Below are 12,349 nucleotides of genomic sequence, written 5' to 3' on the forward strand. Positions count from 1 at the left end.
ACCCTCCGATATCCCCTGAAACCTATTGAAACCCCTGATAGTCGCCTCTGCTAAATCCGCATGCCGAAACTTCATTACTATTCTGCCTATTTGAGCGGGTGTTTGCTTGTGTATCCCATAGATACACAGATACTCATCGTCACATTTTCGTAATTATAAGTTGCATGATTCTGTAAAGTCACGCTAGAAAACAATGAGTATCTAAAACAACCAGAGAACAACACTCCAGACACATTAAGCACATCAAAATGATATGAAAACTAGGCGAACAGCAATTCGCCATTTTCAAAGCCAATAAAAAACTCTATATAAGAACTACGCAAAAAGCCACGAAGACGACTAACGAAAACAAAAACAGCATTTGCAATTGAAAGTTTGTTTTTTTGTTGCCTTAATCGCTCAATTGAAATCAGTTGATACGCAAAACGAAATTAAATCCAATTTAATTAAAGCCGCAATAATAGTTAGCAGCGGCAAACAAATGATCAACATTTGTAATCCCAGTTTTGTCAAGAGATTAACCGAGTGTTAAAATAACGAAAAGGCAATAAAACTCTTGCTCAATTTTACCACCGGAATACGTAGAATAATATACTTCAAGCAGTGAAGTCGAAATAAATAAAGTCAGATGACAAGCATAATAATTAAATTCCTATAAAACAACGACCCAAATATTTGTACGTTTTTGTTTCCATTCCAGGTAAATATTTCTTTATCGTGGCGACAAGTAAAAAATATTGATAAATATTATGACACCAAAAAACAATGTACTATGTTTAACATAAACATTTTTGTAGAATATAATATTTGCACAAATGCCATGTTTTTTTTAGAATTTCTCCTAAAATCAATTTGTAGAACGTCTGTGCGATAACCGATATTTCCATATTAAGTTTTGTTTTGACATAAATAGGCTGAGGATAACTTTGTTTTTTTTTTAACCCGTTCACAGTTTGGTTTGCTCAGATTCTCTTGCCTTTTCAAATTAGATTTGGATTATATAGTATAGTAGAGCGAGTGGTTACCCCTAATTTTAACTAATTACAACCAATCACAAACAATTTTCCCTATTTTTTGTTTTAGGGCGGCCACTTTCTAATTTCATTCCATTTTAATGATCTTTAATTAAATTGTTTAATCTAAATTGGCCAAATCTCAATTTGTAGTTTAATTTGTTTTTGTGTTAATAATTAAGTTCTGAATTTTTTGCTGCCAGCATTTGTTTTTAAACTATTTTGAACACGAGTCGCAAATGGGCCTATTTGATTGCATAATCGGGGAGCTCGGTAAAAAGTTGAGAAGAGAAAGACAGACAAGCCCACGAATGAATTAAATTATCTGGGTCCCTATTGTCCAATAAACTCAAATCAAGTCAAATCCAAATCAAATTTAACTGACTCTCCCTCTCACTCCTCAACTTTGTGTCACGTTTCGACTCGGTTCCCCATTTCTTGACACAGAAAAAAATAAGGAAAAGCAAACCTAAACCTGACCAAAGTAGAGCCGCCAGACAAGCAAAACCGAAAGTTAAGAAGCAGCAAAGTACTGAAAGGTGAAGCCAAGACCAATAAGCGGTAGATAGAAAATATACAAAAAGAAAGGAAGAAAATTTCAGTAAAAGAAATTCAATTTCCGCTTTGTCATACACAGGCAAAGGGCTTTTAACACTTCCGATCAGCAGTTTTCAATGCAATTGCCTGAGCATGACCGTTGGGTTGAACTTCCATAGATAATGTGCTTTTATACAAAGTGATTTTTTATTTCTTAAACGACAGTTTTGATTAAATATGATAGGCAGGGATAAAAAGTACTTCCCAACGATTAATTCATTAAAAGAATATATATTTGTGTAATTTTGGAAAGAAAGATTACCGATGTATCATGTTAAATATGATATTTATATACTTTTAAATGTACAATTAGCACTTCGGTTAGCCTTTATTTTCAAGTGTTGCCCGATTCTTGGGCGCTGTCGGCACTTTCATTTTCAGTCTGGTTGGAAGTATGTGAAGCTATGCCAAAAACGCCAGTATATCTGAATCTGATTTCTGATTGTGCTGGCTCGAATTGAGTGCGTATTTGAAATGTCGGTCGAACCGGTTCGGGGGTTTGGGGTCTGAAATTTTTGGGTATTCGTCGCTGTCAGTGCGCCTGGCATAACAATTAGTTGCGATTTGCATTTGTGGATCGATCGGTTTGCTGGGCGTGGGTGTGGGGGCAATCGCTAGAATTTGGCCGCCGCACTTTCGTTTCGGCATTTCGGCCAAGCCCTGCTGAATAGCGGAACTTAGGGTATCCAAAGCCAAGCGTGAGATACAGATACATTTGCAATGGACATGGCTTATTGGGTCAGGGTCGCCCTGAATGAGTCTGCGTCTTGCCAAACAAGCGACCCGCGTCGCACCAAGACATCATCGGCCGCAGATACAGATACGGCTAACAACTAACTGGCAACAACAATAGCATTCATAATGGCAACAAGCTTGGCCCGACTGCGACCTCAGCTCTCAGCGACTTATATTATATTTCTCGTGTGCCGCTGCAGTGCAAGATGGTTTTGTATCTGCAAGATACATTAACGCTTGCCTCAATGTTACTGCTGTGCTTTTCAGGCTTCCATCACGAGCGAATAGGCATTAATCAAGCAATATCCAAAACAACCTTTCAAAAAAAAATAACAAAAAGCGTTGCAAAATGTTTTGTTCAAAATGTTGGTTAAATTATAACATTCAAGCGGCCGACAGTTATTCTATTCGGAATAACGGTAAGGCTAATGAAGCTAAAATATAATTAACTGTGCTGCATATATTATGGCATCGAAACTTTTGTGTTCATCTCATTACTGATATTGAAAACGCCAGAGCAGTGCAGTCGAAACGAGAATAATACATATGTACATATATTGAGTATACATCAGATAAATACCCCACATATAGCGACAGATTATTGTTGCTAGGCCTTGTGTGTCGGTACCAAATCATTACTCACATAAAATGTGTTTATTTTTGGCTATCGTCGTCTGCCCAATTAACATAAGACTAATCTCCGGGGACGCAGGAGAACTCCGCCTTATCAATGGAGAGCTCGCTTTTTCTACTTATCCGAAAATTGTTCTTGGTGTTTTGATTTATGTTGGTTATTCTTAGGTTTGGGTTTTGTTAATTTGTTTTTGTGGTTTTGCTTTGCGGCTTCATTGAAATAACTTTGAGTTTACAATGGCTCGCACAACACATGATTGTTTCAATTTAGTTACAATATCTATATTTCCCAGAGTTAATGTAGCTTAAATTTTATAATTTTATTTCTTAATTTTTTGTTTTAAGATATTTTAATCAAAATTATAGATATTTAGATTACCTAAAAAACGGGTTTATAATAGAATTTGAATTCAATTGTTTAATAAAAAAATGTTGTTCTGAAAAAATAAAGATACAATTAGAAAAAGACTAGAGCTTTGTTTTCTAGTGTAGTTGCATTCAAAATAATGAAACTGGAAAATGCATTACAAATATGGTATAAACGCGGCTCACACGCACACATACCTAGACCGATGCTTCTTCTTTGATTTATCAGCTGAGCGAACAACACCCGCATATTGCAGTGCATCATAAAAAGAGGCTGACAGAGAGAGAGAGGGGGAGAGAGATCGACCGACTAACCCAAAGTTTTATATGTGTGCCCTTCTAAAAAAAAGCCCCAAAAGCATAAAACCCACTCAAACGGCATTCCACTCAAGCACCTCGTGACGTCAGCTAAAATGGGGAGAGCGGGAGCTTTAATACGTTTTGCGCTCTCGCTCTCGACGGCGTTCTCCATACAATTTCTCGTTCGCTATTCAGATTGGAGTTATATTTTCAGAGCAGTCGACGACGTCGACGTCAATTCATTTAGTTTTCGAACGCGCAACTCAACGGTCGTCTGTCTCTCTGTCGCGAACTACAAAAATATAAAAGCAAATAAGAGTGTGAGAGTCGAAATTTAAATTAAAAATCATTTAAAATAAAAAGTGTTGAGTGTTGAAGAAAAGAAATAACCAAGTGTGTGTGTAATTTGCAACCAGATATTTATTTCACATTCAAACACGCGAGTTAAATTGAAATTGCGGCGAAAAAGTCGGAGTCGCTTAGTCGCGTTTAGTAGGCGCCAATTGTGGGCATCACCCACCCCCCAAATCCGCCACCCACCGCCTTTTCCTCGTCTTTTATTTCTTATTCGGTGGTGATGCGGTGCTAAAACAAAATCCACTCGGAATCCAATTGGTTTTTGCCTCACTTTATATTCGGTAGGTTTAAAAAAAATGATCTCGTAAATGAGTGTGCACATATAGAAAAGTTGATATAATATTATAATCAATTTAATGGTCTTACTTATCATTTTGGGCCCTGATGTCATTCATATTGATATGTATAAAAGTATTATTCTCAAACATTTGAATTTCGTACTTAAATATAAATACTTTTCAAATGAAATAAACGGTGTTCGACAGAGAATTGATCAAAAGTTATTTCTCCAGCGCAAGTAGATTCGATATCAGTTTTTTTCCCTGTGTGCGTAGGCTTTAAATCTGTGTGTTTTATATATATTTTTTTTATTTCTATAAAAGACTTTCTGCCATTGTTGGGCTATTTGCTGCTTTCCTTAGCCGTGAAAGAGGAGAGAGAAAAAGGCAAAAAAACAACGATTTTCACTTTTATTTGAGACCAGTCTAGGCCAACACACACACGAACACTCGCGTAGAAACTATTGCACCTGTTTGCATGTCCGAAGCAGCTGCACTGCCACTGAAACACCGTTATGATAATGACAAAGCCGACGATAAAGCATTACGACGTTTGATCTTAACGATTCGTACACAAATCGGTTAAAATTACATAGATGATTTGGGTTACTCACAATTGTGAATTTAAGTTCTAAAACATATAGAGGATGCAATTATTATAAAAATAATTTTTATGTTGTGAAGAACTGGTGATAAGTTGTTTTTATATAAAAGAGTGGCCTAATAAAATAGAGTGGTCAGGCCAAAACTTATCTAACAATCACCAATATTTGTTCGCTGTGCGTCAAAAACCCCGGCCAGTAAAAAACTATAGAAAGTAATTAACATGAAAATTATCAAATTTGATTTGATTTCGCACTTTGTATAAGCCACTAACTAGCGTAAACGTGTTAATTTAATTAAAGCGAGGAGAAACTAAAACTTGCAGGAGAATTTAAGTTCCTGGCTGCAACTCTTCAAGGGCGAATTCTTCGCAGTTTTTATTGCTGCCTCATGAAATTCTGTTTAAACAATTACAATAAATACATGACAGCAAAGGCAATTTGTGCTTGTGCGCGACGTCAATGGCAATTAATAAATAACTAATTGTCCGGCTGAGCAAAAACAAAAAATAAGGCAAACTGAACTGGAACTGAGTGAATAACAATGCCCGTGTATTTCCACCGCTCTTCAAGTTCTGCACCGCCTTCTATAAAAAGTGTGAACCCAGCCACGAGGCAGTTCTCAAGATGCAAAGATGCAAAGCGGATTCGCACCGACCCCAGACCCCAAACAAAATTTAGTTATATTACCCAATTCACACGAAAGCTGAGCAAAAATTAGTGCACTCTCGCATTTGCTTGAGTTTGTATCTTCGGCAGTGTTGCTCGAAATTGGCATTCAATATGGCTAAAATAATATGAAATTAATTTTTTATTTGGACTTCAAACCCCGTTAATATTTAAGTTAAATAATTTTACCTCTCTGTATCTTTGGTAGTCATTAAATTGGAAAGCAATTAAAACAATGGCTAACAATTATTGCATATATTTATTTAAATATTGATTTGGTATTATCAGAGGTGTTCGACAGTTAGTCCATACAAATTTGTTTTGAATTTGGGGAACACCCCAGGTTGAATTAATGGTTGTCCTTATCTTTCTACCTCAACGAATGTAAAGTATCTTATAGTAATTTCACCAAACATAGGCAGAATTTCACAAATTGAATACCCAACTAAACAAACGTTATCTAACAATTAAAAGAGCGATAGGCCAAAGGCAGGATTTTCATACAAAATCTGAACCGATCTAGTGCGAAAAAATTAAATTCAAGAAATGTAATTTTTGTAGTGATCAAAACCCAGCCAAATCGACAACACTGTTGTTCTGCGTTCTTTCTTGTTTAGCCGTGTGAATGATATAATTCGGTTGTAGAGAGGCCTTCGGCTAGATTTGCATGCGAATGACGGCTTGTGCAAATCGGCAGGTCAGGTCGGAATCGGGGGTTAACTAAGTTGCTTTGGATGTACGAACGAACTGTGAATCATGCGACGCAAGAATCCATTTGAATTTGAATTGTATTATGGCGATTCCTTAACTCGTTCATCACCCCACCTCTCTAATCGTCGCTCGGCTCTATCTGTCTCTTATATTGCGCTTGGTATATAATATGTATACATTTTGTGTGGTTGCCGGCCAGTTATGCCAGAAAATTAAAGTTTTTTTGTGTAAACGCACAAACAAAATGATAAAAAAGAGAACCCAAAACTCACACACACTCGCAGATAAAACTTATACAATAGATAGAGCTAAACGATATAATGGCCCATGCCATGTATAACAGTGGCACAAAACAGAAGTCGAAAAATCGGGGGAATGGGATAACGAATATAGGAACCATAGGGAATTTTTGGGGGGAACAGAACAGAAACAGAAACAGAAACGTCGCCTCGATAACAACGCGGAACTTTCGACTCGCCTCGATCCGATACGATCCAAATTCGATGTTATGCCAAAAACTCTTGTTGTTGCCCCTCTTTGGGCGAGAACGCGAAAAAGTGAAATAAAATAAGCAATAAATAGCACAGCATTTAATGTTTAGCGCGTAGGCTGCTCTCGCACACAGAAACGGTTGTGCACAGACAGTCGAATTTAGCAAATTTAAAGCAAATTAATTAATTAAAAGAAGCCCCGGGCGGCATTTGGCATTGGCAAGATAAAATGGCAAAACAAAATAAATAACAGTGACAATATCATAATGATGAAGTGACATGAAAGAATTAAAAAAAAACATAATGAAGAGATAAAGTTAGAATAGACCAGATACAAATTGTTTTTTTAATTTTAAAAAAGTAGTTTACTTACCTTTTTTTAATATTGAAATTTTCTTGTTAGAAGTATTTTATTTTTTTAAACTTTTTTTTTTAATTTTCCATTTAGTTTTCCTAGTACGATTTTTCCTCCGCACTGAGTTTACCATTTTAGGCTGTTGACAGCCAACAACGAGGCTCTCGAAATGTAATCAAACAGTTGCTTTTTAAACAGATTTCATTCGTTGGACCTCGACATTTTCACCTCCACCCAAAATTCCTTATACAAAATTTGGTTTGGTACAAAACCTCGAAAGCGAGCCAACCACATACGTCACAATAACAATAACGATGGTAGTGTAGATCGGTGGGAGAAAAAAACCAGCAGCAGAATTACTCACTATACCAATAGAAAATTGGTAGTATATGTATTTGTAGTTATTTAACATCCTAACTATACCGTACTAACTGTGGGTTGTTTTCCTTTAACTTAATTGCAGTGCGGGACACTAGACGGAGCCGAACCGTTATATCATCAACAGCGCAGCAACAGAATGGACGTCTACCAGATCGACGATGGATTCCACTCGGACGGCGGCACCGAGACACCGCCGCCGTCTCCAAGTTCCGGATCATCGATCGCCTCGACTTCGGACCATGGATCGCTGGAGAGCGTCGACACCGGAGGGACGCAGCGGCTGGCCGTGCTATCGTTCGAGCAGGTGAGCAAGCTGCACGACGTCATGGACGAGAAGGTGGCCATCCACGGACGCGGAAACTTTCCCACTCTGGAGGTGACGCTCAAGGATCTGGTGAATCTGGTGCGGCGTAAGCTGGAGGCGGAGGTGAACGCCGGCGGCGCCGGGGTGTTAGTTAAGGACATCCGTCTCAACGGCGGGGCAGCTAGTCATGTTTTAGCCAGCGAAGATCAGCCTTACAACGACCTGGACCTGATATTCGCCATCGAGCTGAGTTCGCCGCGTGTCTTTGACCGGGTCAAGGTGGCGGTGCTGAACACCCTGCTGGATTTGATGCCCGAGGGCGTGTGCAAGCGGCGCATCTTCACGTCCTCCCTGAAGGAGGCCTACGTGGGCAAGATGGTGAAGGTGAACAATAACAATGACGGCGACCGCTGGTCGCTCATATCGCTGGGCAACTCCCCGGGCCACAAGAACGTCGAGCTGAAGTTCGTCGACTCGATGCGCCGTCAGTTCGAGTTCTCTGTGGACTCGTTCCAGATTATTCTGGACTCACTGCTGCTCTTCTACGACTGCGCCGCACTGCCCATCTCGGAGAACTTCTATCCGACGGTGGTCGGCGAGTCCGTGTACGGAGACTTCCAGGAGGCACTCTACCACTTGCAAAAGAAACTGATCTCAACGCGTCAGCCGGAGGAGATACGAGGCGGCGGCCTGCTCAAGTACTGCAATCTATTGGTGCGCAACTACAAGGCCGTCGACTCGCAGCTCATCAAGACCCTGGAGCGTTACATGTGCTCGCGCTTCTTCATCGATTTCCCGGACATCAATACGCAGACCACCAAGCTGGAGGCCTACTTGCGTAACCATTTCTGGGGTGTCGATGAGGAACCGCTGCAGTATCAGTACCTGATGCATTTACGCGAGGTGGTCGAGATGTCGACGGTCTGTCTGATGGGCCACGAGCGGCGCCAGACGCTGCACCTCATCCAGTCGCTGGCCGCCCAGGTGCTCTTCAACAAGCAGGAGAAGCAACAGCAGCAGCACGCCCAAGAGCAGTACCAACAGCAACAGCAGCAGCAACATCAGCAACACCAGCAGCAGCAACGTCAGCATCAGTTCCTGGACCCAGCGCAGCAGCAACAGCAGCAGCAGCAGTCGCAGACGCAACAGCAACAGCAGCAGCCGCAGCAGGCGGCCACCCTGACCCTGGTCTCGCAGGCACCGCCAACGGGCCAGGCGCAAACCATTTATGTGCAACAGGCCGCCCCAGCCGCCGTATGCTGCACGAGCAGCGCGGATCAGACGGCGACAGCGGCTCCACAGACCATACAGATACAGGCCGGTCCGCCGGGACTCATCTACGCCAACGGCGTCTACTATGCACCTGTGATCCCCAGCACCATCTGCACGTGCAACTCCACCTGGCTGAGCACGTGATTGGGGCAGCAGGAGCAGCATCAGCAGCAACAGTTCCAACAGCAACAGTGGTCAGAGAATGCATTGGCTGAAACTGAAACTGAACCACCACTAGAAACAGCACCGATAGCACCATCATCTCAACCAACATCACCACCGTCAGCAACAGCCCCCGGAACCCAAGTCCAAAACCAAATTAGACCCACGACCATTAGCAGCAGCGGCAGGAAAAAGAAGAACAAGACCAAGACCCAAAGTAAACAGGCAGCAGCAGAGAGCAATTGCAAGGAAGCGGCAGAAACAGAAACCATGACAAGGACGGCAGGGAAGTGCAACAGGACCAAACAGAATGCAGCTTCATCAGCAGGAGTAGGAGCAGAAACAGGATCAGAAGCAGGAGAAGGAGGAGTCGGCGGAATCACGGGCAGCTTGGTGCTGACACCTCAGCAGATCAACGGACTGCCCGTTTACAACCAACTGGAGGATGGCGGAAGTTCCGCGGCGGGCACATACAGCGGACAGTTTGCCTACTTCTATCCGCACGACGGCTCGGCGCCCAGTGTGTTGCTGCTGGGCGAGGATTCCTACCTCAATGTGACCGAACAGCATGAACAGCATCATCATCAGTTTGTCTAGGATGTGGAGAGAGAGAGAGAAGAACTTGGGGCTACGGGTCATGTTCGCTTGCCTTGCCCCTGGGCACTTTACGATTACTGTTGATTTTTTATTCATTCGGTTGGCTTCTTTCTTTGTTAACTGTATGATCAGAGGTCTATTTAACTGTTCCTTTTCTATATCTCTAATTCAATGTGACCGGCGACTGTAAGGCCTATCCACGACACTTGGCACACACACGCTCCTACTTTAATAATATAACTATACCGAGAGTTTGAACCGCAGACTGAACTTCAGCCGCTGTTAGATGTTGAACAGAGACACAACCATCATTACTGACTCCCAAGAAGGACGAAAACGATTGCGAATCATACCTAATCATCAACTATTTGGCTATATTAATCGTTTTACACACAATTTACAACATCCACGTTTATTGTGTGATTTAATTTGCCTACGATAACTAAATTTTAATTTGTCAATGCTTAAAAATCAAAAAAAAAAAAAAATAATAATGTAAAGCCAAAATTTACCCTGTTTCCTCGGTCGAAAATCGTTTTCATCTTTTCCAACTTTCTTCATTTTTTTGTAATAAATAATCCCAAAAACCTGAAGCAGTAATGACTTAATTTTGGATAAGCCAACCCACATATCCCCACACCTACCATTGTATTTTTTAATAAACAAACAGACACACAAAACTGAAAAAAAAACCGTATGCATATGATATAGCCTGTTAATTACGGATTGACCTTTTTTTATGCCAAGTGCAGTAAACGAAGGCGGAGTGTTGGGTTCCAATCTAGAAATTCCAAGCAACAATCTAATTGCAGGCTGAAATGATTAATTAAAGCGATGATATGTAAATATTAGTCAAATTAAACTGTCGACGAGGATTCGGATGTGTAGAGGATGTATTTGTCTGGTGTATCAGAAGTTGCTCAATGAAATTCAATTCACAAAACAAAGAAAAATTAAATTAAATTTAAAGTAATGTGTAAAAAATAGAAAAACAAAATCTCTGAATGAAACAAATGAGATATGTCATAATTTTTAGAATATTTTCGGAATGTCAGGCAACAGCAACATATGTGAATGATTGATTGATTGAAGTGTTAAATCCAACTGGGTGATAATTTTGAATGATTAACTGATAAACATGTACTACATAAATACGCTCTAAACAACAAATATTTATAGTTCGAAACGAAAAACACTTCTTCGAAAAGCGTCAAGAAATGTTTGCTTTATGTGAAAGTCTCCTTTTTGCGATTGCAAACAAATACAACAAACGACTAAAAAATTATATACTTATATGCAACCATAAATTTATATTTATACATAAAACAAATGAAAGACAAATGGTCCACAAAACAAAATGAATCGAAGATGTGTTGATGACGATGTTTCCTTTCCGTGTGCATTATTTAAGAACTTTGAGAATTGTATATCAATCACTCACTTTTGTATAATGTTAACCTTGAACTTGTGTTTTGAATTTATGTATTAACTTTAGTTTAAACATTGTGACATAATGTACGATGTGTATGTGTATATATCCAGATTATCTATATGCATATTCGACAAGGTCCAAAGCCAACGTATTCCAATTTGCAATCTGCAAAACATTTTACTTAGTGCAAACTTTAAAACGAGTTAACCTGATACTGAAACTGAAACTCTAAAACTGAATCAAAATCTAAACCAAAAACAGAAAATTTACAAAAAAAACAATTAAATACGATAGGGAGTCTGTCAGAATTCTTTGGTTTTGCCAGCTGCAATGAAAAGGTTTATTTTTTATTTGGGTCCCATAGCTAATGACTGTGCTGGGCGGATTGTGTTTTTACATACAATACAATACAATACAATAAAATATATAGATATATACACATATATATTACTTAGCTGTATGTTAGTTGAATAAGCCTGTAGCGAAGTGGACATTTTTTGAAATATCTCTAGCGTGTAATCTTAAATTTATAAATCTACATAAACAGATAAAGATTCAAGGTACATATACCAGATATAATTGTAAATTCAAGCAAATCAATCAACAATCCATTGAGATTTGTATATAATATATATACTTAATTATGTATATCTAATTATTATACCAACAAACACACCACAAGCAGACACCACACACACATACACCACCCACACACACAACAACAATATATAAATATTACTTACATATTACATTATATATATATAAATGATAATAATAATAATGTATCTATATCTATACCATATACAACAATTACCATACATATTACTTCTGTGCGCTTCTTGCGATCTAAGGAATTTCAATAAAAACAAACAAAAATACCTAAAAAGTATAAAACCATCGAAAAATACAAAAAAATATACAAAAAACAAAAATATAAATCCGTTCGAGCATTTATCACTCTTGGTTTTGGACATGGGGGTTCGAGAAGTTCGCTGGCAGATTCGCCATCCATAACCAGTTGGCCAATGGAATGGAATGGAATGGTCAACTGTTTCCTCCTTTCCAATTTTATGGCTAACATCTGCCGATTATGA

General features: G+C 39.4%; 1 protein-coding gene across 4 annotated transcripts in view; it reads left to right on the forward strand.

The window, feature by feature from the left end:
- The window catches only part of LOC108052576 (terminal nucleotidyltransferase 5C), a 50,361-nt gene extending 40,935 nt beyond the window's left edge, over positions 1-9,426 (forward strand). For 2 of the 4 annotated variants that reach the window (XM_017134989.2, XM_017134990.2), the window contains one exon: positions 7,571-9,426. In XM_017134989.2, coding sequence (XP_016990478.2) covers positions 7,571-9,208 — 1,638 coding nt within the window. In that variant the 3' untranslated portion in view covers positions 9,209-9,426. Of the gene's footprint in view, positions 1-3,872; positions 4,283-7,327; positions 7,490-7,570 lie in introns of those variants that run through there. The other 2 variants (XM_017134992.2, XM_017134993.2) reach the window with 2 other exon arrangements.
- Positions 9,427-12,349: the final 2,923 nt, after the last annotated feature.

The sequence above is a fragment of the Drosophila rhopaloa genome, unplaced genomic scaffold (genome assembly GCF_018152115.1).
Source record: "Drosophila rhopaloa isolate 14029-0021.01 unplaced genomic scaffold, ASM1815211v1 contig_69, whole genome shotgun sequence".
Taxonomy (NCBI): Eukaryota; Metazoa; Arthropoda; class Insecta; order Diptera; family Drosophilidae; genus Drosophila; species Drosophila rhopaloa.